This window comes from Taurulus bubalis (genome assembly GCF_910589615.1).
Source record: "Taurulus bubalis genome assembly, chromosome: 8".
Classification (NCBI taxonomy): Eukaryota; Metazoa; Chordata; class Actinopteri; order Perciformes; family Cottidae; genus Taurulus; species Taurulus bubalis.
In genome coordinates this window covers 22,943,412-22,969,026 of record NC_136596.1, presented here as the reverse complement: position 1 = coordinate 22,969,026, position 25,615 = coordinate 22,943,412, and the positions used below count along the sequence as shown (strand labels likewise).

General features: G+C 41.3%; 2 protein-coding genes across 2 annotated transcripts in view; one reads left to right on the top strand and one right to left on the bottom strand.

Moving 5' to 3' along the window:
* The window catches only part of camk2b1 (calcium/calmodulin-dependent protein kinase (CaM kinase) II beta 1), a gene marked incomplete at its 5' end in the record, with an annotated part of 61,546 nt that extends 44,006 nt beyond the window's left edge, over positions 1–17,540 (top strand). Inside the window, 6 exons of the mRNA XM_079222134.1 lie at positions 2,880–2,924; positions 5,012–5,060; positions 11,614–11,689; positions 11,782–11,876; positions 12,346–12,628; positions 13,276–17,540. Coding sequence (XP_079078260.1) covers positions 2,880–2,924; positions 5,012–5,060; positions 11,614–11,689; positions 11,782–11,876; positions 12,346–12,578 — 498 coding nt within the window. The 3' untranslated portion in view covers positions 12,579–12,628; positions 13,276–17,540. The remainder of the gene's footprint in view (positions 1–2,879; positions 2,925–5,011; positions 5,061–11,613; positions 11,690–11,781; positions 11,877–12,345; positions 12,629–13,275) is intronic.
* A 2,191-nt stretch (positions 17,541–19,731) lies between these two features.
* On the bottom strand, positions 19,732–22,295 carry LOC306740030 (nuclear factor 7, brain-like; the record flags this gene model as incomplete). Its single annotated transcript, XM_079222133.1, has 1 exon — positions 19,732–22,295. One exon carries the CDS (start codon positions 22,293–22,295, stop codon positions 20,895–20,897), a length of 1,401 nt encoding a protein of 466 aa, XP_079078259.1. The 3' UTR covers positions 19,732–20,894.
* Positions 22,296–25,615: the final 3,320 nt, after the last annotated feature.

Sequence of the window (25,615 nt, the reverse complement as noted above, 5' to 3'; positions counted from 1 at the left end):
TTACCAGCTAAGTGTAGGATCAACCTGTAAAAGCATGTTTGAAGACAACACATAACTTCAAACATCTTGTGTTCATTAGTCTACAGACATCACAGGATAAATGCAGCGCTTAGGCATCAGCGACATTTTGTTAATGTCAGACATGCATTTTTTTTCTCTACTTTTAATGATCCAATTTCCTCTCAGAAAGATTTCTCTCACTGTTTTTTTTTTCCAGGAGCTTTTATTTCTGCCAAACTGGCTTTCACAGCTACTCTCATTTCAATTATAATTTAGATATGTTTTATGTATATATATATATATATATATATATATATATATATATATATATATATATATATATATATATATATATATATATATATATCAAAGTTCCTTGTGGAAAAAAAGGAAAACAAAATATTAAATATATACGAATATATAAGAATAAAACACAAAACGCACAATTAATTGACCGTGACTGCTGATCACATTGTAATGCATTATAAAAAGATGTATGGGATTAATAATACAGTGAGGGACAAGCAATTATAAAGTATTATGATACTTGACCGTATAAGTCATTATAAACTACTTTATAATATGTTTTGATTATTGTTTAAAAAAAGTATTATAGATATTAATGAGAGGTATAACTCTTATAATGCATTATCAGTATGTTTATAATGCAGAATAGATAGAACTTGTTAACAACATATCATATACGTGTTTTATTGTAAATTTCCATCAAGATTAGTCTTCATGAAATTGAAATAATTTCAACTGTATTACAGCAGTGAGCTACATTTGCATAATGTTTTTTTTCCACTATTTTCTACTGCAAATTATACAGCCAGAATAGCTGCGTTACACCATGCAATGTATACCCCAGGCGGGTAACCATGTTCGGTGTTAAATCACCGGCAATGGAGCCCTAGACGCCACACGAATGATCCCGCCAACTGAGATGTGTAACGCAGCCGAGAACTCTTTTCGAGCTGCTTTGTCACATCCCAGCATGTAATGATAGTAAACTGCTGTTGGTCACGGACCGATGTAACCCAGAGGTGTGTGTGTGTGTGTGGTGTTACCTGTTCATGATGTGTATCCAGCAGCTGCATCGGCTTGACACAGCGATTAGAACTCGCCACCTGCTGTCAGTCAGGGAGGGCATCGTGACAGTTGTGTGTGTGTGTGTGTGTGTGTGTGTGTGTGTGTGTGTGTGTGTGTGTGTGTGTGTGTGTGTGTGCGTGTGCGCGTTCATGTGATGCTAGCCCGCCGGTCCTCTCTGCACACACGATAGTCATACTATGAAAAGTGTTTCATGGGAAGTTGATGTGCTTCCCGAGTGCCAGAACCATGCAGCAGAAGAGGCCTCTTTTATTCTGATCCTTGAAGGGAATATAACGCGTGGGAGGAAGCCTGATCTCCACGCCGTTGCCAGGGACTTGAGCTAGTTACCGTTTAGCCGTTTGGTACATTAACTCCCTCATCACAGAGCTTATGGGTCGTGCAGAGACACACTCGCACGACCTTCATGTTCTGACCTGGAAGCGGTTCTGGTGGCTGACGGTAACGAGGTGACCCCCCCACCTCCTTCTAATCTGGCGAACCCCAGGTACTCTGTTCTCACTCATCGTCAAAACTCCAGAGTAGCCGCCGGTGCCTGTTGCCCTGGGCGACGGTTGCCACGACAACCCCGCCATCACATCACCAGGGAGAAAGCTGGTGTTTAGTCATCGCAGGGGTGTCACTTCCTGGGGGAAGAGAGCTGCAAGGAATATGGGTGGTGGTTCGTGAAATGACAGTTCCTAGCAGACTGTGGTGAGCAGCACAAAAATATATCTCCCATTCTGAATCATCAGCAGTCAGTGCTTGAGGTTTAAAGTGACAAGAAAGGGACAGGGTGGACTTCGTAAGCCACAAAGTTCAAGGACCAGTGTTTGAAAGGAGCCACTCAAATGTGCTGAAACGAGCACATTTGATTGAAGTAACCGCAATATTCGATGCAACAAAGACAACTGTAACTGGGTGGCTCTAAGGGGAAGCTATAGCTTTAGCTTAAGCAGCGTGGAGATTGAGAGAGGGTTGGTAGCAGCAAAAAACAACACGGAGAAAAGTTATTTGTCTAATATTGTGCAATGACAGAGCTCACGTGCACACAGTCCTGACAAAATAACTGTCGAATTTCTTCAAGAGAGAGATCCTGAAATGATGCCAGAGTTTGCCCGGCAGCGCTCGCCTCTTCTTTTGAGACCAGTGTGAAGGAACAGGATGACTCGATTTTTATTCAAGTGTTTTTTGCCGGGTGAGCCGGTGCCTCGTAAGATGTGGCGGCTCGTGTTTATCTACGTCAGAGCTCATTTATAATACATGAGCTGTCGGATTTTCGCCTAATTTTTACATACAATTATCTTGATTCTGGACATATTGGCATCATGTGGGTTATTGAAGGCAATCTAGAATAATGCATGCACACCAGGGCAATGCGGAGACCTCGAACAAGTTGAGGTTATAAAAATATCAACGTTTTGAAAGCAACTTAATGCTGCTCCTTTTCCTTCAACTGTGTTCATACTATGTGTGTGTGTGTGTGTGTGTGAGAGAGTACTGATGTGCTCATGGCAGACACTCTGACTCCAAATTACGGTTCATCAGCTCATCCATCCACTCGAGCTCTTTGAAGGATTCTTCCCGCTCTCCTTTTGTCAACCGTAACAAGCACTTTCTCCTCATCCAACATTGATATCACCGTCTTTGTCCTCTCCGTCTTTGTTTTTCTTAACACTTAATCCATCTGTTTTTATGTTACACTCCTTTCTCTTTCTCTCTTTCCCCCTTTCTTTCCTTTCTCTTATTTACTCCATTTTTCTCCATCTCTCCTCCTCCTCTACCTCCAGGAACCTCAGACAACCGTCATCCATAATCCAGTGGACAGGACGAAGGTACACATGTATCATTCCCCAGTCCTGACCTACTCTTTATCCTCTTTGCCATTTTCCTCCTCTTCTCTTGCCCTTTGATCCTTCTTTTCGCCATGCGTCTGTGTGAGCACCGGTTTACTAATGCGTATGTGCACACGTTTGTGTGTGTGTGTGTGTGTGTGTGTGTGTGTGTGTGTGTGTGTGTGTGTGACAGCGAATGTTCCTCTTTAACCAGCGTAGTGTAGAACACCCAGTGCCACCCAGTCACATGCTTCTTCCTCGTCTGGTCTTTGTTCTGCATCTATTGTGCAGCATAATGAGTAGTATTGCTAATGATTTTATGTTGACATATAAGCAAAAACAACGATCATGTAGAATCTAGATTGAAGCTGTCAGAGAGCGCTGATGTAGTTGAATGACAATGTCTTTTTTTTATATATATATATATATATATATATATATATAGAGAGAGATTTTTAGATTATTATCCTCATTGATTTTTGGTCGCATCACATCCTCTCAAATGTGGTTGCTCCAGTTCGTCTGTTTGTGTTTTGAAGATATGCACGAACCCGCATGACTTTGCAGTAAGACCTCTTCATCGTAGGTCTGAACAAGTATTTATTGTGTGCGTGTGTGTGTGTGTGTGTGTGTGTGTGTGTGTGTGTGTGTATGTGTCGCATGCGTGCCACCGTGTTTGCTCAAGTTGTTTTCGGCGAGTTAAAGCTAAAGGGGAACGGTAACACAACTTCCAGGTTTTGCGTCACAACAGAGTGAACTTTCCGTCCGATTTTGGGTTGGAGTGCATGGCATTGAAGATGTGGACAGCAGTCGGTCTTAGAAAGTCCGACAAGAGGCTAATCAGGAAGGCACTGAAAGTATATGCAGTTTTAGTTTTCACTCCAGGCAGCTTTAGAGCAGCTCACTCGTCTTTTAAAACACTAGTTCACTTTGTTTGGTCGATTTGAGCATGTGATAATTGTCCATTTTTGACTTTTTGTGCTCCCATAATGCCAACTCTGTCCAGGAAAATACCCCCGAATAAGGTTTTATGAGTAAAGCAAGCAGCCTGCGGTCCTTGGAAATCCTTGCTTTGCCAAATTAACAGTGTCATATTTTAATAGGTAACATTTTGAAAGCGTGTGGCAGGATGAAACTAAATGAATGAGATGCTAAATGTCACAAAGAAAACTTGAATACGATTCAGAAGCAAAGAAAACAACCTGTAGGTGTGATCACACTTCTAATGATGTTTCTAATATCTGAGGACGCTTGACGCACACACACACACACACACACACACACACACACACACACACACACACTCTTCTCCTCAGGTCACCAGCTGCTCTTTAGAAGGCTATAAAACCTCTTTTGTGCTTTGTGCTCGTGACGCTGTGGGTCTACAGTGTACTTCTAATGAGGTCACCGAGTCTCTCAACCCTCCTCCACATGCAGGGGAATTTAGGCTCATTTAATCTGCTAATTGGAAATCACGAGCTAAGTTCCTGTAGAAGCCAAAGAAAAGAAAGACAGCCGGGCAGACAGAAGAAGGTAGATGGAAACTGAGTTTAAGATGGCAACTAATTGCCCTTTGAGAATCCATTCTGCATGCTGCCATTGTTGTAAAAAGATGGATGGAGCACATCCCATTGAGTTTCTGTCAGTTTCAACCAGAGACGAGGGCACCCTGCGGAGGAAAGACGTCACTTGTCCACACACACACGAACACACACACACTGAGAATGAAGCAGGGGCATCTGCTCCTGCAGTAGAAGAAGAGAAAATAAAAAAGTCAAATATGTGGACACGGTGGAATAATGAGCTGCTGGGTTGATGGGTTTGCTGACATGGCTTGACTTTATATCCCCAAAAGTTGGATAGTATTTGTGTCCTTGCTTGGCACCAGTTTTATGAGTTGAGTCTGCATTCATTTGTCTTGATGTATTTGGTGCTCCGTACATTAAAATACGCCGACATGCTGTTCCCCTTCCTCTTCTGACGCGTGTAAAAGTTGTGTGCGATGTGCGTCTTCATGCGTGTTCAGCGCAGATGTGTGTGCGTCGTGACGTTTGAACTCGAGCTGACAGTCTGTCTCTGATCTCCAGGAATCCTCAGACAGCAGCAGCACCACTGTGGAGGATGAAGACGTGAAAGGTAAGAACCTCAGAGACGCAAGAGATCAATCATCACACGACAGATTCCCAAGCTCAGGGAAGTCAAAATGGTGAACTGTTGGCTGAAGGTCATCACCACTTGACCTTTCTGCTGTATTGATGTACTTGTTTTCTGCTGCTGCCGGTCAGTGAACAAATATCATGTATCATAAATACCACACAGGGTAGAGTCTGAGGGCAGAGAGCTCACTTAGCCGTAAACTGGAGGAGAGTCATCAGCTGTTCAGCTTTGTAATGGTGGATTGTTACGTTCCACATGTGGAAATGGATTCCTAAATTCTCCTCGCAGTAAAACGTTGTTACTCACATAATTGAGTGAGCGTCATGAAATTCCGCTCATTCAATTTTTTTAAAAGCTGAGCAATTACAGTTAAACTCACCGTCAATCCAGAGGAAATACAGAAAGGTCCCCTTGACGACTGGAGCTCTGCTTTGCATGAGCTTCTTGTTTGTCGGATGGCAACATCACGAGCCTGAGGGTGGTAAGGATGCCCACTGTGTGTCTTCATAGTCGCTTATAAGAGGTTGTTTTCTCTCTGAGATGTGTTTTATTTTCTGATAGTCAACATGATCCATGACCATTTTTAAAAGCTAACGGGTGTGATGTGGAACATAAAATGTGTTAAACTACTTGTTTTTTTAAAGATTCAGTTACAGCGGGATCCCCAGAAGAAGAGTTTTTTTTAAACGAGTATTCCTTAGTTTTAAACATATTAATTATACGTACACATCCCGTGAGATGAATATATAGACGAAGTATGTCATCAGGCAGTCAATCGGCTGATAGCTGATCTCATACTGCCCCCTGGTGGAGCCTGGATGCATTGCTTTCTTCTGCTGGCTTTTAAAAGTGTGTGTGTGTGTGTGTGTGTGTGTGTGTGTGTGTGTGTGTGTGTGTGTGTGTGTGTGTGTGTGTGTGTGTGTGAGAGAGAGATAGAAGTGTTAAATCGTAATACTCAGAAACACACAACTCTGAAATACCGAAATGCCTGTGTGAGGTGTTAGCTTGCAGAGTTGTGTACTTGTGTGTTGTTTGTGTGTGTGTTTTTGTGTTGTTTGTGTGTGTGTGTGTGTTGTTTGTGGCTGGAATTGCCAACACACTCAAACACAACCTGTTCTCCACATCCAAGCTGAGTACAATGCCTCTAAATCGGGTCATGACGTTTTGGTGCCAACCAAACAGAACAGAGTGTGCGCTTCCATCTCCTCTTCCCCGTAGAAGCTTTGCTGCTATGTCACACATTTCTCTAGCAAACCCTGGCAGAGCCAACATGTAGAAATGAACCGTGTTGAAAGAGTGCAACAATTATCAAGCAGTATTCGAGCAGAAGAGCTTATTTTACTGTGCTATTTATCGTGCTCATTTTAAAAGCAGAAGCTTTTGTTTTGAAAATACCAAATTCAGGGCTTATCTATGATTGAGGGATTGCCTCTACACACTGGGGGCAGACACAGGTCAGACTGTGAATCACCTCAAACTATACATATATGTATAATTTATTTAAAGAAGCATTTTACCTCCGTCTTCATCAGGTTACCAGCAAGCTAATAAAGCAACGTACTGTAACAGCTTCAGTGGCTCATTCAGTAATCTACGAGGAGGGGACGTTGGCATAGCTCCCCCTTTTCATTCTAAAGTTGTTTTTTCAAATAATATTACCATGCACTAATTATGAAAAGCCTTTTTATTGCTATTCGCTAATCTGATGTAAGGCTGGGCATTATGGTTAAAAAAAAGCTTTTTCCACAATATAGCATGCTTTCAGGTGAAACAATAAATAAATATAGTTTAGAATTAAACAGAAATAACCAGGTGGCTTTGTATACTTCTGTCTGAATTAACGGTTCTCACGGTTATTTTCAATTTCGACAATGTGTGTTTCACGATATTTCGATGTAGGATTTAATGATATGATTTCATGGAAAGACAACAAATTATCACACTGAATTATATTATACGCTAAATCAAGTAATTCTATGGCAGCTAACATGCCTTCTGAATGAAAATGTCTGATTAATTAAAGTTCTGTTGCTCATTTAAAAAAATGTTTTTTAACTATACCCTTGTTGAAAGCAGGTTAGCCCAAAGGAGCATCACGTCGCCTAATAATCATTCACACCCCGAGGCGCTACTGTACTCTCTCTGTACTCACAGTGAAAGGTTTGCTGCCCAAAGCCCCAGATTGGAGCCCTACTGCCCCGCCCCTCTGGCAGGACAGGGCAAGGGCACCTTGGGAGGGAGAGGGAGGGGTGGGTCTAAATTTAGCCCTGGTGGCATGAAACTGAGACAGGGTGCCCGGAGAGGCGTTAAACACACACCGCTCTGCTAGCGCCACCCTTGGATAGTGTCAGTCTCGCACACAGAAGTCTTTCTGACTCTTTAAGATTCAAGCGCACGGTTCACAGCCTGAGAAAAACCACAAGAGCCAGGTGAGTGCGGGAAAGGGCAGGGCAGTCGTGTTTGTCTTTCGTGGACACGGCGTGCGTCTAGTCGGCCTTTTGCAGGATCTCATCAGGTCAGCGAGTGCTCGACAGCTGGTTTTGTAACCCAACACCGGTGCTGGCTCTTGGAGCATCCGAACACATATCTGGGCTGTTACTCTCAAAGCTTTTATAGCGGAGAAGATGTCACAGAGTCAACTTTTTCACGTCGGTTATGATTTGTGGGAATACTTGCTGTTAAATTGACAATCGGGAAGTTCTCCTTTTTTGTGAAGCCCATCTGTGAGTTTCAATGCTTGAGAAGGATCAGCTGTCAGTCAAGCAGTGTGGGCTGTATTTCTCTCTAGAGTTGCTGCTTCTGAGATGATTTACTTGTATTGATGCATTGTTTGTAGATTGTTTGTGAATTTGATCTCTTTCCTCTCTTGCCATTCCCGTGGTGTCTCTCTCTTTCCTGCAGGGACGCTTTATTTCCCTCTATTTGTTGCGTTTCCTCCTGTGCCAGCTGATTAAACAGACGAGCGGTAACGAGTGACATCCGATTCTCCCTCGTTATCACGGCCAACACCGTGTCCGTCATCCATCCTCTGCTCACCGGCAAGACTTCCATTAAAGTCTCAGTCAAATGCAGCAGCTCTAGTTGTGAATCAGGCTGTAATGGAGTCAATAACTGGGATAACCAGGAATATTTTTATTTCTGTCAGTGATTAGTAGCTGGAATTTCTCCGAGCCCTCTTTGCCCTTCCCATCATTCCCCGCTGTGACATTTCTGTTGTGTTTTTTGTGCGGCTGGTTGTTATCTCTCTTTGCATTCTCTGTGTGTACGCATGTTATCAGGAAAGAGCTTAGACAACAGCTCGCTTAAGGCGCAGTCCAGCACAAGCTCCCAGCCAGATAGCACCCAGGGCTCCTCACCTGCGGTGTTCTGTAAGTCAGCATGGCCCACACACACACACACACACACACAATGCTCTACTCAAAATTCCCCTTGACTAAATCCTTCCTTGTGTGTCTTACATTCAGCGTCCCTGCATGTATTAAAAGCATACATCTGCTGCCGTTTAGCACCACTAAATCCCTCAAGTACCATGACTTATGCGGCGCTTCAACCCTCCATTAGAGTCTTTTTAGTCAGCAACATTGTGTATGCCTCGCTTTCAGACAGTCGAAAACATCCAATAATAACATAAATAGTCAAATAAATAAATAAGAAAAACAAAAAAAATAAGCCCTTGTGAAAAACAGGCCCCGCCCCCTTGGTCCACGCCACGTGTGTTGAGACCGTAGACTGTATGTAAAAAGCGGGCGCAGTCGTCATGACGTCACCCATCGGTTTGTGGACTCCCGTTCGGCTTTTTGGCCGTGGCCATCTTGGCTTTTGCAAACCAGTGAACCATAGCCTGCTTTATGGTCTGTTTGACGCATCATTTACTAAATTAACATCACCCTGTATTGAAGAAGACTTAAAACTAGAGATTGAGACCATACAGTCATGTTCACAATGTTTACTGAGGGAATAAATAAAATGGGAAGTAGTCATTTTCCATAAAAATCCAACTCTTTTTTGCAACCACAGGAGTCGCCCTCCGCTGGCCAGTAGAGAGAATGCACGTTTCAGGCACTTCCGCATTGACTTCACTTTTCCGAACCGGAGGTTGCCGCCTGGTTTGGATTGACTCGTCTCCGCAATCTGTGTCTCAACATTGTTTTTTTTTTTAGACGTTGCCTAGCATGGATTTTTGTCTTTTATGTCCCGTCACTGTCTGTGAGTCCCACGTTGTCTTGGAGAGCTGCGCGGCCGGGTCGCCCTGCTCGTCTTTGTGCTCTCGAAGACAAAGTGTGTTCATCTGTATGACCCCGATGTCTCCCATCTTCCTCCCTCATGAACTCAGCTGCCACAAAGTTTGCTGACCTGCTGGGCTCAGTGCGTAGGGGCTCAGGGCCCACGTCCGACGGGGAAGGGAGATCCAGCACTCCACCGTCTGCTCCCTCCCCTCCACACACCCCTGCTGTCCCCATGCAGAGTAAGTGGGAAAGGGGAAGGACAGGGAGCGTACTGTAGACGAACGCTAATCCTCTGTTCCTTTTCCAAGATGATGCATGTAAAGATGGATTGATTCTGTCCCCATTTGTCATTTTGGGAGAGGACGGAAAAGGAGTAAAATATCTTATTTCTAAGCTCTAGAAAGATCAGTATCTTCTTTCTCATGATGAATCGGTTTCTGGCTGCATCTTTTTGCTAATTTTGCATCTTAAGAAATCCCTTTAGGAGTTTTTTATTGAGCGGTTCTTAAGCTAAAGAAGGAATGATACTAAAGCTGCACTAAAGAGATGTTAACGGTTAAAAACCAGCTGCAGAATCCAAACATATTGCTGCGATGAGTTTTTAAGCAAAACAATAACAACACTATTAATTTTGAAAAAGAAAATCCAATAAAAAGTGAAGTGATCCGACTTAAAGTGTAGTCTGTGTTGCCAAAGCCTGATCATGTTTATTCTTATTTATTAATGAATGAATGAATGTATACTTTATTAATCCCCAAGGGGAAATTTGTTGTCGAGTAGCAGCAATTTACAGACAAAAAATAAGATATAAAAACAGCAGGGATGAAAGATATATATATATACAATAATAATACTAATAAAACTAAAAAATAGCTGGGATGAAAGAAAAAAGAACAGAGTATTAATTTAGGAATTAAATTAAACTTAACCAGTAGAAGTGCAAAAGTACAAGTATGTATGTGTATATTAAGTGTGTGAGGTGTAAATAAACAAACAATAAGAAACAATAGAAGAGTGCAAAAATGCAAATGATGTATGTAATATGTGAAGTGTAGATAAACATGAACATGTACAGAGATTAATCAATCAGTCAGAGGATCTGTAAACACGCGATGGAGGACCACATGTGTATGATTATTCCACGGCTGAAAATGGTTCCAAACAAATGCATTTGCTTTGAGTAACGTTTGTAAAAACCTACAGTGGCAAAGAGATTCAGTGTATCACAGAGCTTTACACGTTTTACACCAGATACACCAGAGGAATGTATGTGCCCGAGTAGAGGCCAAGTCAAAAAGTCAAATTTAATATTTTCATAATTTACATTCTGTTTTTCAGTCATTTTTAGTTATAACCCAAATGTAAGGGTTATGCTATGTTCACACTTTATAGTTTTTGTGACCACAAATATACAAATTCGTAAAGGGATTTCCTCATTTCTTCATTCCTTTATTCTTATTCTACCTGTTCTTTTGCATTCCTCCTCCACCTCCTCATCCTCCTCCTCCTCCTCCACCACCCATCCGTCCGTCCGTCCTCCCTGGACGTCGCTCAGTGTCTCGGCTCACCGACCTGGTAAGCAGCATCCGCAAGGTGCCGGCGGCCCCCGCACCCGAGGGTGACGCTGCTCCGGTACCGAGCGCCAGGCCCACCCCTCCACCTGCACACACCACATCCCCACCTCCCCCTCACTCCCGCTCCAGCCCTTCCCCGTCCTCCTCCTCCCAGAGTGAGTACCGAGCACGACCCTCTACGCATATCAGCCAATCGCGGCTTCCGAATGACATCTCAGCGAACGCATTCAACAGCTTTTGGAAAGTAGGCTGGCGTAAAGCACATTGTGTTCCAGTCAGAGGAGTTGGAACTTGAGCAATCTGGATGTGTGTTGTCTTTTGCTTCTTTGAGCCTCATTAACCTCCTCTTCAGTCTGCCCTGCAGAGCACAGCTGACTGCACACGCATCTATGCATCGCTCGGTTGGTTTGGTTTGCGATGATTCATGGAGATGAACATGGGTCTGTGTGTGAGTTTTTATGAGTTTGACATGTTTAAGAAATGTATTCGCCGACTAATTCAAGTGTGAATTGACTTGCATCTTCACAGATTTGTCGTACAGAATCCACAAGTAAAGCTTTATTTCACTATGAAGCATACTTTTCCTCAAGGGAACAAGAGTTCAGTTTTCACAAATAACAGTATTCTGAGTTCTAACTGGTGTGTAATATAAAACCTTCTCCGCTCTCCATCTTTTTCCCTAACTGTTGCGATCACTTCTAAATTAACTTCTGTGCCCACGTTCCTCTGCAGCACGCAAACAGGAGATTATCAAGATCACCGAGCAGCTGATAGAGGCAATCAACAATGGAGACTTTGAGGCATACGCGTAAGTTTTTTGTGTGTGGTTTGGGTTCAAATGCGTAGTTTGAAGCTTGGCGTGCGTCTTCGTTAACTTTCTGTCTTTTCTGTTCCCTCCAGTAAGATCTGCGACCCTGGACTGACTTCGTTTGAGCCGGAGGCGCTGGGCAACCTGGTCGAGGGGATGGACTTCCACAGGTTCTACTTTGAGAACCGTAAGATGATGGATTTGTTGATTTCTATTGTCCTTTTTTGTTCTTCTTTTTTCTTGTATGACTTCTTGCAGTCTTGCTTGTAAATATGGTACTATTTTTTATTTTGTATCTTGTTCATTTCCTGATTTTGTTTCGTATCGTTTTATCTTGTTTATCTTTATTTTTAGTGTAAACCTACACGTCTGATTTGTCTGAACCACGCAAAAAAGAGAAATGTGATCAGTCATCTCTCATTTAGCCGCAGTACTTCTCTGCATTTGCACTCTTGTTGTTATTTGGTGTCAGAAATAGACCACGTCGGGAAAGTAGAGACATCTAAACTGCAGCTCCATCCTGACGGCTGAAGATGCTCCACAGCGGCTCCACCATCCATGGAGATTGTGATGATTAGTGTCACACGTCACGTTTGCAGTAGTTTGTGTCATCCTGCTCATTCTCCCTCCTGACATTCTCCTTGTCCTCTTTTCAGTTTTGGCTAAGAACAGCAAGCCCATCCACACCACCATCCTGAACCCCCACGTCCACCTGATTGGCGAGGACGCGGCCTGCGTCGCCTACATCCGCCTGACTCAGTTTGTGGACAACCAGGGTCGGCCGCGGTCCAGCCAGTCGGAGGAAACGCGCGTCTGGCAACGCAGAGACAGCAAGTGGCAGAACATCCACTTCCACTGCTCAGGCGCGCCAGCTGCGCCACTCCAGTGAGGTATGGACGACAGGCGCCGGGGCAGCTGGGAGAAAACTCACCACGGAAGGTTTTTCCTCTTTTTTTTTTTCAAACTGCTTCTCCGATAAGGAGATGCAGCTGGTGAATGAATGCAATGACAGCTCACAGGGTCTAAGAGCAGAAAAAAGGTTTTACTTGATGTGTTGATTCAGATGATGCGTGCTTAGTCTGAAGAGAGCATAGCAACTATTCCTACCTTGTTCAATCATTTAAGCTACTTTTTGCATTTGGTCCTCAAGTACTGTGAGGTGTTCTTGTCAACTGTATTTATGCATTTAAAAAATGTTTGTATGGTTCTGATACGCTGATGCTGTCTGCCTGAAACACAGTAATCGTAGAGGTAGAAGTAGCAAGTCGAGAGTAATACCTATCTCACTTCTTTCGTTTTCATTATTAACTAAATTATTATTAAATATGGCAACTTTTGCACCTTTGCCAAATTTTTTTTTTTTTAAACAATTCCACGATATGTAAGTTTTTTTGGTGTTATTTCCGTCCTTTCAGTATCAGATGCCTTATGTTTTATTTTTTAAGCCACACAGAAATAGTTGGACATTTTGGGGACGCTAAACTGTTCAGAAAATTATTCCCCAAATAAATACGTCATCATGTCTACTGACAGAAAAGAGGGATCTATATTTAATGTATTTGACACTGTTTTGTTTTCCTTCTTAGGGTTGAATGCGATAACTTTGTCTGCTAGTGAGAGAGGAGGAGGAGGAAGAAGAAGAGGAGGAGGAGGAAGGGAGGAAATATCAAGTCCAGGGTTGGTTTTTGGAAAACAAACCCTCCCACACCGGGCGCTCGGCTCAACCCCCAGCATGCATCTCTTCTTTCACTACCACTGTCTGTCACCTGCCCCACAAACATCTTCTGACTATCAAACAAACGGCTTCCTCTTCTTCCCTCCGGCACGCCGGGTGGTTGGCGAGGGGTTGGGGTTGTTTTCAGCACTCGGTGTGATTCCTTCTTCCTGTGCTCTCTTCCTCCCTTCCCCTCAACTCTGGTCCTCCTGTGAATCCACACTTGTGTGACATAAACACTGCACTGGAAATACAGTATGTAAAGTTTTAAGTAACATCTATAATCATTACTCTATTATTATTATTATTATTATTATTATTATTATTACACGTTTGCAATTCTATATGTAACTTGTATAATTCTAAATTCCTGATGCCAGTGGTTTCTAGAGTTGAATGAAATCTTTTTTTTCCTCTCTCTTTATCTTTTTAAGGAAGCATGTTTTTTTCCCATATTAACAGTGGCTGTGTTTTGTTTTTTTATCGTGGCTATTAAGTGGATATGATATTGGCAATTTTTGTAATTTGCTTCTTGTATGTGAGCTATAATACTGCGCCTGAACTCATGGTTTAACGTGTTTTGGTTTCGTTTGGGGTTTTCTTTTCTTTTTCTTCTTTTGTCTTTTTTGTGTGGAAGGGGTGTGTCTGCTGGTGTAATGTGTGAATGTAGAGAGTAAGTCTTTGTGTTTATGAGACTGCGGTCATGTAAGCCAGACACACACTAGTTCAAACGTGACGACTGAGAACGGGTTCGCTAAAGCAAACGCCGTACAATCGGAGTTTCATTGTACAAATGTACTTTTCCATCTTCTAGAATGCCCCACGCGCTCGCACCCTGAAGGTGAGCCCAAAACAATGGTGACGAAGGGAAATTTATTTATTTTCTTCCTTGTTTCCATAATTCTCATCACAATGAGACCATTTAAAAAATATACATATACAAATATATTTAATGTTTATTGTTGATATTTAACATTATCCCCAAATAAGTTAATAATAATAAATTATGTATATGTTCCATGTCGTAACCAGAAAAACACATTTCAAGAGATTACAGCCAATATCAGAGAAACAGACTGTGCTTCATTTAAAGGAATCATTTGAAACTTTACTTTATTTTGACGGTGGTTTTGCTCTGATTATTGTATAGCATAATTGTGCAAATAACAGACATAGAAGACATTAAGAAAACATGTTTAATCATGTGGGGCTATCCAGAAGAAAGACCTCTGAAAGGGAGAATCACATCTTAAATGAAGTGGAGGGGCACGGAAAGTCTCATTTCTGTTTTTTAAAGTAGACTCAGGTTTATTGTTAGTCCTGGACTAAACTCTGATCTGTGACCAGAGAAACACAAAAAGGTTTAGCCGGACACTAAAACATTGCAATAATTAACACATTTTCAGGACATTGTGTTGTTTAAATTCACAAATCACAGCTGACTGACATAAATGCATCAACATGTTGTATTGTGTCGCCAATTAGGACTCAAAAGATTTAAATGCTCCATAAAACATGAACATGAGAATGTTTGTTAAATATGTAACATCGAAGGTTTCCAACATCTTTTCGTGACGAGAAACTGAGCTCAATGTTTTGCTCACAGGAGCAGTGGCATGCAGCCTTTTCTCACAATGATGATTTCGATATTTTTATGTTTAGTTTTGTCCTGCAGCTTGTGGCGTTTTAAAAAGGTGCTCTGGGATGGAGGATGCGCTGTCGGTGGCTGCTGCTGTTGCTAGGACACGGCTGAAAACCCGCTTGAAGCTCGGTACGCTTTCACTAAGAGTTGTGATATTTTTAACTCGCTTTTCAGTCAAAAAAGACAAACAAATTAAATCAATGCTCGAAAGAAAGAATTCCGGAGGAAGCATGACCTTTCTCACAAAGTGTGTGTGTGTGTGTGTGTGTGTGTGTGTGTGTGTGTGTGTGTGTGTGTGTGAGCAGTCATGTAGAGTACATCCATTGCGCTCAGTGTGTATTCTTTGCAAGTCTGGAGGGGAAATATGTAAGGAGAAGGCTTTATTTCGGAGGACACATCAGTCCCCTGCCTTCGGCCCAGGGCTTTTTTTAAATTATGATTTTATCTGTTTTTTTTCTTCGTTTTCTTGAATTGTGTTTTTCATGTATTATCAGCTTTTTATGATATTAAGTGCTTGTGCCAGGGGTGGCAAGATTAATCCGATGGACTTTGCAGCACTGAAAACTGTTTTTGTCGGGGGTTTGATTGCGATCAGCTCCTCTGTACTTTGCTCGTCCACCATTGGCTGCCTTCACATTTGTCTCTCCCCTATTGGTCAGACCAAGATATTAAAGAGGCTGGGCAGTCGGTTTGATGAATAGTCCTCAGGTTTCTATTTATTTTGAATATTTATTTATTTATTTTAGTGGATAACTATATTGTGCTTTTCTCTTTCTTTTATTTTTTTGTTTTCCTATTATACAGCTTGTGCACTTGTGCAAGTACTGTCTGTTGTTAAGAGGGATTCTACTCCATGTAAAACACAAGTGTTTTTTAAAAGGGATAGTACACCCAATTTGCATCCTGCATGTGTTTCTCTGAAACCACCAACATGGTGGGAATACATTTTCTTACTTTTTTGCTATTTGTCCTCTGCAACTTTAGTTTGGGGTTGTTTTTGATATTATTTTCTTGCAGATTCATGGTGTAGAGCGATCTATTACCACTTTGCCAGAGTGGGACATCTATCACTTTAAATCTCATATCATTCGAGATTGTATTTTGAGTTGAACTGAAGCTCCAAAAGCTTAATCTTCACGCTTTTTTTTTTGCGTACGCTTTTTTCAAATGAACCAATGAGACGTTGTATTGTACTCGTGTCTCATCCAGTAACTGTGTTAATGCTTAGTTCACCCTCTTCTAACACTAAAAGGTCAAAGGCTACCTGAAGGCGTTAATGCGGGATTGTGCTAAACCAGACATGACCCCCCAACCCCACCCCTCCAAAAGACAAGAAGAGATAGCAGCATGTGCAGTCCAAGGGTGTCGTTCTTCTGTTCTTCTTGCTGTGTTTCAAGCCTTGAAAATATTTAAATATAATAGGATTCACGTGTTTAAAAATGAGGGAGGACACAGTATTACACAGCTGCAACTAACTAGCAGCGTAGCTGGCCTTTTCTTTGCATGACAGTCAACTGGACACTTGCTTTTTGGTGTTTTCCTTTTTATTTGGTTTCTCATTTTCTACTGAATGCTGTTATACTCAACCTTTCTCTTTCTAATCTCTCAGCTTTTTATAAGCGCGTATAACTATTTTTGTCTCAAGCTGACACAGAGAAGATGATCAGGACGATGATGTTAATGACTGTGGCCCTATGAGGATGTTGACAGTGTTGAAGATGATGATAAGATGGTCCCTCACTTAGCCTGCATGTCACTCTGAGGAACAGCACTCGAGTCCAACTGACCGAATAGAGGCAGCTCGAAGAGAGAAGGAGCTCCAGCAGGGGGCGCAGTCACACAACGCAAAGCACAAACACACACAGACGGACGAGTTGATGCTTCTGATGCACAAGAAGTTGACTTCAGAGTCACAGCAGTCCATCACTGGAGGAGGAGAGAAAGCTTCCGGTATAGTTATTATTACCGTCCTGATTATTGCAGTTTGACATCACGATGTTGATTCGGGATTGTTTTCCTCAGTGATTTTTTTTATGAGGGGAAACTAAATAATTGTCCTTTATTCATCTCACATCACAAAGTGTTTCTGGACACGTTTTAAATCCTTAACTCAACAAAAAGTGCCAACACCTGTGATAGATCCTGATTCTATGAGTGATCAGAGCTGACGTCATGAGAGAGGGTTCTTTGTGCAGCAGCTGCATTTAAACTACAAGGACTTCTCTGGCCTCTTGAGGTCAGTGAGGTCGGCTTCTCTTGGTCTTTCTCTCTTTCCCCCATTCCCTCCGTTTCCGACCTTATTCAACCATTTCTCTGCAGTTGGCTCTTTCTAGTTTCCCTTTGTCTTTTTTTTCGTCACTTTGGGTTTCTTCTGTATAATAATATTAATCCTCTAGTTCTCTGATTCTCTGGATTATTGCTCTGTTCTCTTTCGTGCTACACGTGTTTCTATGACTTCAAGAAAAATGTGTTAGTGTTATCAATAAAATTATCATTTAAATAGAAAAGTGAGTCTGTTTCTGTGTTTGATTTTTTCATTTGGACCCAACATTGAAGAAATAAAAACATCAAGTCATTTCTGCTGAATTTTCGACATCTAAAGAAACTAAAAGAAGGAAGGAGACTGAGTTTGTTCAAAGTGATATAATATAAAATATGTCAACAGTCACATTTCGTAAATAACAGGTTAATTATTGCATCAACATTTATTTTTGATCACATGATGAAATCTACTCATCCCAGTTCTTTCTACATATACATAAAAAAAAAAACATCATGTTATTTGCTCAGACCTTATGTTCCTTTGACATGGATCTCGACTTTTGTTTCATGTGAATCATGTCTTCAAGGACACCTCCCCACTGAAATAAACACCAGACTCCATATTCTGGTGTGACAGATCACTTTCTCTTCTTGTCAACTGACTCTTTAACCAAACCTACAGTCCAGACTGGATGGTCAGCCTACCTCCACCTCCCAGCTGTGTTTCTCTGAGCTGAAGCCCTCAGATCTGAGATATAATTCAGTCTGAATAACGTCTTTGAACTGAACATCAGCTCCATCACCAAGAAGCCTCAGCAGAGGATGTTCCTCCTGAGGCAGCTGAAGAAGTTCAACCTGCCAAAGACAATGATGGTGCACTTCTACACTGCATCATTGAGTCCATCCTCTGCTCCTCCATCAGCGTCTGGTACGCTGCAGCCACTGCCGAGGACATGGGCAGACTGCAGGTATTTCCTTCAACACACTTGCACATCTTTTCTTCATTAGAATAAATTTGCCACTTTTATTTTATAATATATACTTATTTTAAAGTCTGTTATGTTTTGTTTATTGTTTTTTATTATTTTTGTTGTTTTATTCTATGTTTATTGTTCTGTGTAGCGGCCTGAAATATGTTATTTCATGTCTTACTGATTTAATACGACTGTGTCCATTTCTAATAATTTACTTTAAATGTGTTTTTAAGTTGTTGTTATTCCAATGTTTGAGAACATTGATTACCTGTGCACATACTGACTGTGAAGGGAAGACAGTATTGTATTGACCCTGAAGAAGAGAGCACTGTCTCTTGCAGGCTGAAGACGAAAACAAATTCCTTGTATGTGGAACGTACTTGGCCAAATAAATGATTCTGATTTGACTAAATTGGTGCTGATGAAGCAACAACAGCATCAAGAGCCACAGCAGGGATGGATTTCTGAGCCACTCTGGACAAACATGACGTCAGACCAACACAATGGGGTTTCCGTGAAGGATCTGTGGGAAAAGAAACATGTATGAGAAACTGCTAAGAGGTGATACTATTGATCAACCTGTGCAGCAACGAATAACGTGGACTTTGTCTCCATCTTGTGTCGTTTACAGGAAGTAAAACGTGTCCGTGCCATCACTTCCTGTTTACGTGCTGCACATTCAGCACTGTTGATGACGTGAAGCACATGTGAGCATGTTGTCCCTGAGAAGTGCATTCAGCAGGTGACAGAATGAATGAGATGTAGTGAGAGCATTTCTTAAACAATGTGTTGTGTGTGCACAACCCTCAGTGCTCCCTCTCTTCAGTGAGGCTGTCTATAACAGACGTGAGCATCAACACACTGTTACAACTTCACATTACAAAGATCATCAACGACCACCATCATTCTGCTGCTTTGAGCTTTTAACAAACACAAAGTCTAAAAGTGAGTCATTCCTCGAGGAGTTTGTTGTGGTAAAGTTTAACCATCTTTTTAAATGTGATTTCTGAGTGTTTCTAATGTGGAGAACACACACAGTGAGGTACAGACCAGTGTGAGAATCAATACAACTCCATCACCATTAAACAAGATGCACAACTCTTTATTCCTCACATGTTTACAGCTACTTAGCTTCATCAGGGAGGTATGAGGTCCATTCAGGTTCCTTCATCCTAATTAGTCACGTGACTTTACTAAAGAACATCTGACTTCATTCAGCTGGACTGTCCAGAAATGTTGACGTTAAAAGAGTTTCAGTGAATTTGTTGATAATAACAATTTTAGATTAAACGTTTTAAGATTAAATATTGTCTTTAATTATGAACTGGTTGTATAATTATTTTACAGTATTTGTATTTTTTGTAATTTGTCACATGGATAATTTACCGATGTTTGTAAAAAGAAACTGTGAACAACATCACACAGAAAATTGTGAATACAAATTGTTGGGGATTTATTTACACGTCATGAATCATCATCCTGATGTACATTTATAAAGATATAATTGATTTAATGAAAAAATACATTTTTCTTTCTGTTGATCACAACATTGTTAATGTTACCGATCATGTAAAAATGACATAATCATAATATACACTACGAAGAAGCTTTGAAAGAATTACAAACCTAATCAAAACCCATTTATATGTTTATGATCCATACTGTTAACCTGAATTGTTCATATTGTATATATTTTGGATTCTTAAAACTTTATATTTACACTCTTCACACTTTGTATTAAAACTATTAAACAGCAATTTCCCTCAGAATGAATAAAGTTGAACTTATCTTGAAATAAAACACAATTAAAACATTTCTTTACACAAAATAAAACAAGGAATCACAAACTAAAAAAATCATCAGAAGATTAAAATATATTATAAAACAATATGCTGATCACCAGAATACTTCACAGCTTTAATCTTTAAAGTTCTTTATATGATGATGTCATACAGCTTTGCGGAAACTTTTGCGGATTGACTTTTGAATAATTTTTATTCAACAACAGATCCTTAAAACTTATTTTCTTAATGTATTTAAAAAAATGTATTTCAGATAAAAACAACATTTCATGTGTTCATGTTTTAGAGTAAATTGCATGAATACACATGGATGAAAAACATGTTTGCATTCATTATTTGTGAACATTAGAGACAATAAAGAAAAACAACTTCAATCATAAAAAGATAATTAATCAGAGTCATATAATGTGTTTTGATTCACTGAACCTCTGAGACTCTGAGTGTAAAGTGTGAAACACTGAAATTATAACATTTAAACTCAACATAAGATCCAAAAATTATATGAAAGAAAACTGATATCGGATGATGATCATAGTTAAAGAAACACAACTGGAAACAAAGTATTTGGTTCAGTGGATTCACTAAATGTGAGATTGAGTTCTGATGAAACACAAGATGCTGATTGAGTTATTATTGAATAATCATTTGTTTCTGTGTGAAAGTTTATGATCTGATGATGTGAAGCAGTTTGAGTGTTACATATATTTGTTTCTGTTATAACTGTTGGTTGTATTGATTATATCAATGAGATCTTGACACAGTGAAGTCAAACAAACACAAACATGTCTGAACATCACAGAGAAATATCAGTTTAACAGATTTTGATCTCAGCAGTTTTAGCATCACCAGCCTCTCCAATATTGAACCATGGGAAGAGTTTCTCAGTGAAAGTGTCTTTGTGAGTGTAGATGTGAGTCATGTCTTCAGAGTCGTAGAAGGACACCTTCCCTCTGCCATAGTCCAGCTGGACTCTGATCCTCTGGAGACTCTTCTCCACTCTGACAGTCTTACCAGCTCCATTAGTGTATTTTCCACTGTGATGAATTAAACACCAACCTTGTGAAACAAATATCTCTCCTTTCCTGTCAACTGACTCTTTAGCCAAACCTACATTCCAGGAAGGATGGTCTCCCACCTCCACCTCCCAGCTGTGTTTCCCTGAGCTGAAGCCCTCAGATCCCAGAACATCTGCATACATAGTGTTTCTCTCTGGATTGTCAGGAAGCTGCTGCTTTGTGTCTCCACATCTCACACTGGTCAGATCATCAGACAGAAAGAGAAAGGGGTTTGCAGTGTTTGGGTCCAGAATGACAGGACTGAAGTGGACCTGGTCCTTCATCTTCTCCCAGACTCTGAAGGACAGGTTGCCCAGGTGTTTGGCCACATCTATCAGCGCTCCTGAGACCAGCTGTGGATCTGACAGTGAGCTCTGGACTCTGGCTCTGGTCTGAGTGGGTTTATAACTGCTGAGGAATGACACCTTGTGTTTCTGCAGGTCTTCTTCAACAGCAGAGATGCTGTCTGACAGAGAGGAGATCTGCTCCTGAATCATCTTCATCTCTCTGCTGATAGTCTTCCCCTTCTGCTCCTCTTCCTCCCTCAGAGCTGCCAGTCTGGACTCCTCTTCCTCTTTCAGGAACTGGTGCAGCTTGTTGAACTCTGCTCTGATCTGCCTCTCTGTGGACAACAGCTGCTTCTTGGAGTGTTGCATCACTTCATTGTATGTTTCCTCCACTTGTTTGTGTTTGTCCCTCTTGTCCTGCAGAGACTCCAAGTCAGATCTCAGCTGGTCCTTCAGGTCACTGACTGCTTGTTCTATAGGAACCACCTTGTGACTCTGGTGGAGAGAAAACTCACAGACAGAACACACAGCTTTCTGCTCGTCCTCACAGAACAGTTGAGTCTCTTCTCCATGTTTACTACACACCACCTCCACCTTCTTCTCTCCTTTCTCTGTCTCAGGTGATCCAGTTTTCTGTCTCTCAGCAAAGGAGTCAGCCAGTTCCTTCAGTGTAAAGTTCACAATTGGATTATCTTTTGAGGATTTTCTTTTACAAATGGGACAGTTTTTGTTTTCAGCTTGTTTCCAGAATAGTTGCAGGCAGCTTGAACAGAAGCTGTGGTTGCAGCTCAGAGACACAGGATCTCTGAAAGTCTCTGAACAAACGTTGCAGTTCAGGAAACTTTCAAAAAGAACTATTTTCTCAGCCATTTGTCTTGGTATTTAAATTATCTTTCAACAGCAAGACTCACCAGGTTACTGTCCCGTCTCTTCACTGTTTCAAATACTCCAACCGTGTGTTTTCCAGCAGAGATCTCACTCCCTGTAATGGCGTCTCAGCTCTGTTCACCAAAGCCAAAATCTATTTTTAATTTCACTAACCTGTATGACAGGTGTACTTATCAGGAGGAAATGCTGTTATGTCATGAAGTCACCAGCAGATGGTGTCATGATGTCTTTCTGAGGTAAACATTCTCTTCTTGATTAAGAAAAATACAAATTCCATATGTAAGCAGTCGTTTTAAAGTTAAATCCAAAACTAATGTCTTGTCTTTTGTTTCACTAAATAACATTATTACTGATCATAAAATGCCACAAACAAGGAGACGGTTGTTGTGTTGAGGACTGAACATTTCAACAGGCTCACTGACACTAAACCAGTTGAACAACATTTGTATTTTCCGCCCAACAGGAACACGTAACAGGAAACATGTTCTGCTGACACGTCATCCAGTTTGATTACATGTTTGACATTCAGTGAAAATACAGTTACATAGTTTTTGATTATTTTCACCTCTAATATTGAACTTCTGGCTGTTTTTATTCTTCTTTCTTTTTCTCAGTTATTTTGTCCTCCATTCATTCATTCACTCTCTCACTCATCATTTGTTGTGGGTCACAGGAGGACTTGGGTCTATCCCATCATGCTTTGCTTGGAATGAGTATCAACTCCAAAACAAAATAACAAATATTCACTTTTGTTGTTGAAACAATCTATGAATGTTTTATCAATCCGTTTACGGTAAATATCCGAACTTCCTGTTTCATCTTTCAGTTATTCTTCCAAAAGTCCAGAGAAAAGGTGAAAATAATACGACACACTCATAAAGAACACAAAGAGCCTTGAAAACATCATATTCAGGGAGGCAGAGTAGTTTAACAGATTCATGTTCTGTAAACATTCTCATCATAGACCACAGGATTATTTCATATCTGTGACAGAGAAACAAGAGCTGTCAACGGCTTCTTGTTGTAACTTGGCAACATGTCAGCACTCTCTATCCACCAGGAAGTGTTCTACAAACTCTCACTAACACGTCTCTGTTGGGTCACTTGTTCAATCAATGCTCTGAAATGTCAAAACTGCAGCAACAGGAATCTGTTTCATGGGTCTGTTCAAAGAGAGAGAGAGTCACTCCTGAAGGACGACCTTTGACCCACCTTTTACCTGCTTCCTGGGCTCCATCATTTCCCAGGACCTCAAGTGGGAGCTGAACATCAGCTCCATCACTAAGAAGGCCCAGCAGAGGATGTTCTTCCTGAAGCAGCTGAATAAATTTAACCTGCCAAAGAAAATGATGGTGCAGTTCTACACTGCCATCGTTGAGTCCATCCTCTGCTCCTCCATCTCTGTCTGGCATGCTGCAGCCACTGCCAAGGACAAGGCCAGGCTGCAGCGCATCATCCGGTCTGTTGAGAGGGTGATTGGCTGCAATTTGCCGTCCCTCCAGGACTTGTTCGCTTCCAGGACTCTGAAGCGAGCTAGGAAGGTTGTAGCTGACCCCTCTCACCCTGGACACAACCTGTTTGAGTCCCTTCCCTCTGGCAGGAGGTTGAGGTCCATCAGGACCAAGACCTCACGAAACAGCAACAGTTTTTTCCCGTCGGCAGTCGGGCTCATCAACAGAGCCCGGGTCCCACACTGACTGATTATGTCACCCCCAGGATTACTTTTCGGACTACTTTTTTCACCCCCAGGACTATTTTTCGGACTATTTTTCCTTTCTTTTCTTTCCTCTTCTTTTCTTTCTTCTTACCGGCCACTCCCCTGCACACTTCATATTTAACCCTTTGGGGGCGGGGCCCGCGGCGATGCGTAAAACCAGGTGTTTAAGTTTTTAATAAAATTAGATCTTAGCAATAATACGTCACAGAGATACGCTTTCAAATCTGGCGGATATGGTTTCCACTTCCGCGTCTGAGCATCTAAACATGGACGTGTCTTACGACGTGTGCAAAGCTTCAATGTGAGTCAGAAGATGCCAAGCAAAGAGTCCTGAGCAAAGCTATATTGGAAGGGGCAGACGGCGCAGCTTCAGTGCCTGAAGGATTCGCTAACAAGGAGCTAGCCGGAGCTAACGGGCCAGATAGCTGGCTACAGCGTTTCTGTGAGACTGAACGGTGAGTAATCAATTGTTGCCCCTGTCACCGTTAACTTTCTTACAGTGAACTTAGTATGACTAGTCGTGTTGGAACTCCATTATGTGTTTGTAAGACCGTAACTAACGTGTGTTTGTTGACGATAGCTTCGTAGCGTTAGCACGTCAAAACATAGTGCCGTGTTGGATGTTTCCTTCCGTGTCTAAGACTGAACGGTGCATACTCAACTGTTGTCTCTATCACCGTTAACTTTCTTACAGTGAACTTAGTAAGCCTAGTAGCGTTGGATCTCCGTTAATCGTTACTACAGTAGTGTTTATGTCACGTTAGGTGCTGCTAACATGCGCGAGCTAACGAGAGCTAACGAAGATAGCTGACTAAAGCCATGAACGGTGGGTAATCAACTGTTGTCTCTATCACCGTTAACTATATTTCAGTGAACTCATACTGACTAGTATTAATGTATTTTACAGAGTGGATTCAGAGCTGTGAGGGTCCAGAGGACAACATGCAGCATCGCTGCAGCAGTCTCCCTGTCCGTCTGCCTGCCAACACATCACCATAGCAGGCCTCAAAGCCAGCCACACCTCATCATCCCCACCATATAATAATACATTTGATTTTTGACATTTATCTACATGTGTCTAACATTGTATTCATATATTCCACTGCTTTTGTGAACCTAAGACCTTTGGTAAACCAATTTCCATCACCAAAACCGATATACCATATGAGTAAAGTTATGTTTTCACAACAAATATGAAACATTTCCAAAATCAAGATTAAATTTTTCAGCTTTAGTCATATTTTTTTCTTTACACTTGTGCTTTGGGACAATAGTGCCTCATTATATAGATAGCTGAGATTATTCTGTAATTTTTGTATGTATGTATCATATGCAAGTGACTTTACCCCTTTGACACACAACATGGGTCTAAATAGACCCGACGGAGTTTTAATTGTAAATATCTTTGCAATAAATGTATTTCACCATTCAGAATTCCTCAATTAACTTGTTTTTGATCATCACAAATTCTTAGTTTTATTCGTCCTTTTGTATTTTTTTAATAAAAAACATTTTTGTATCACTACCCTTCTAAAGCACAACATGGGTCCAAAAAGACCTGTATTCATTTCCTATGTTATTTTAT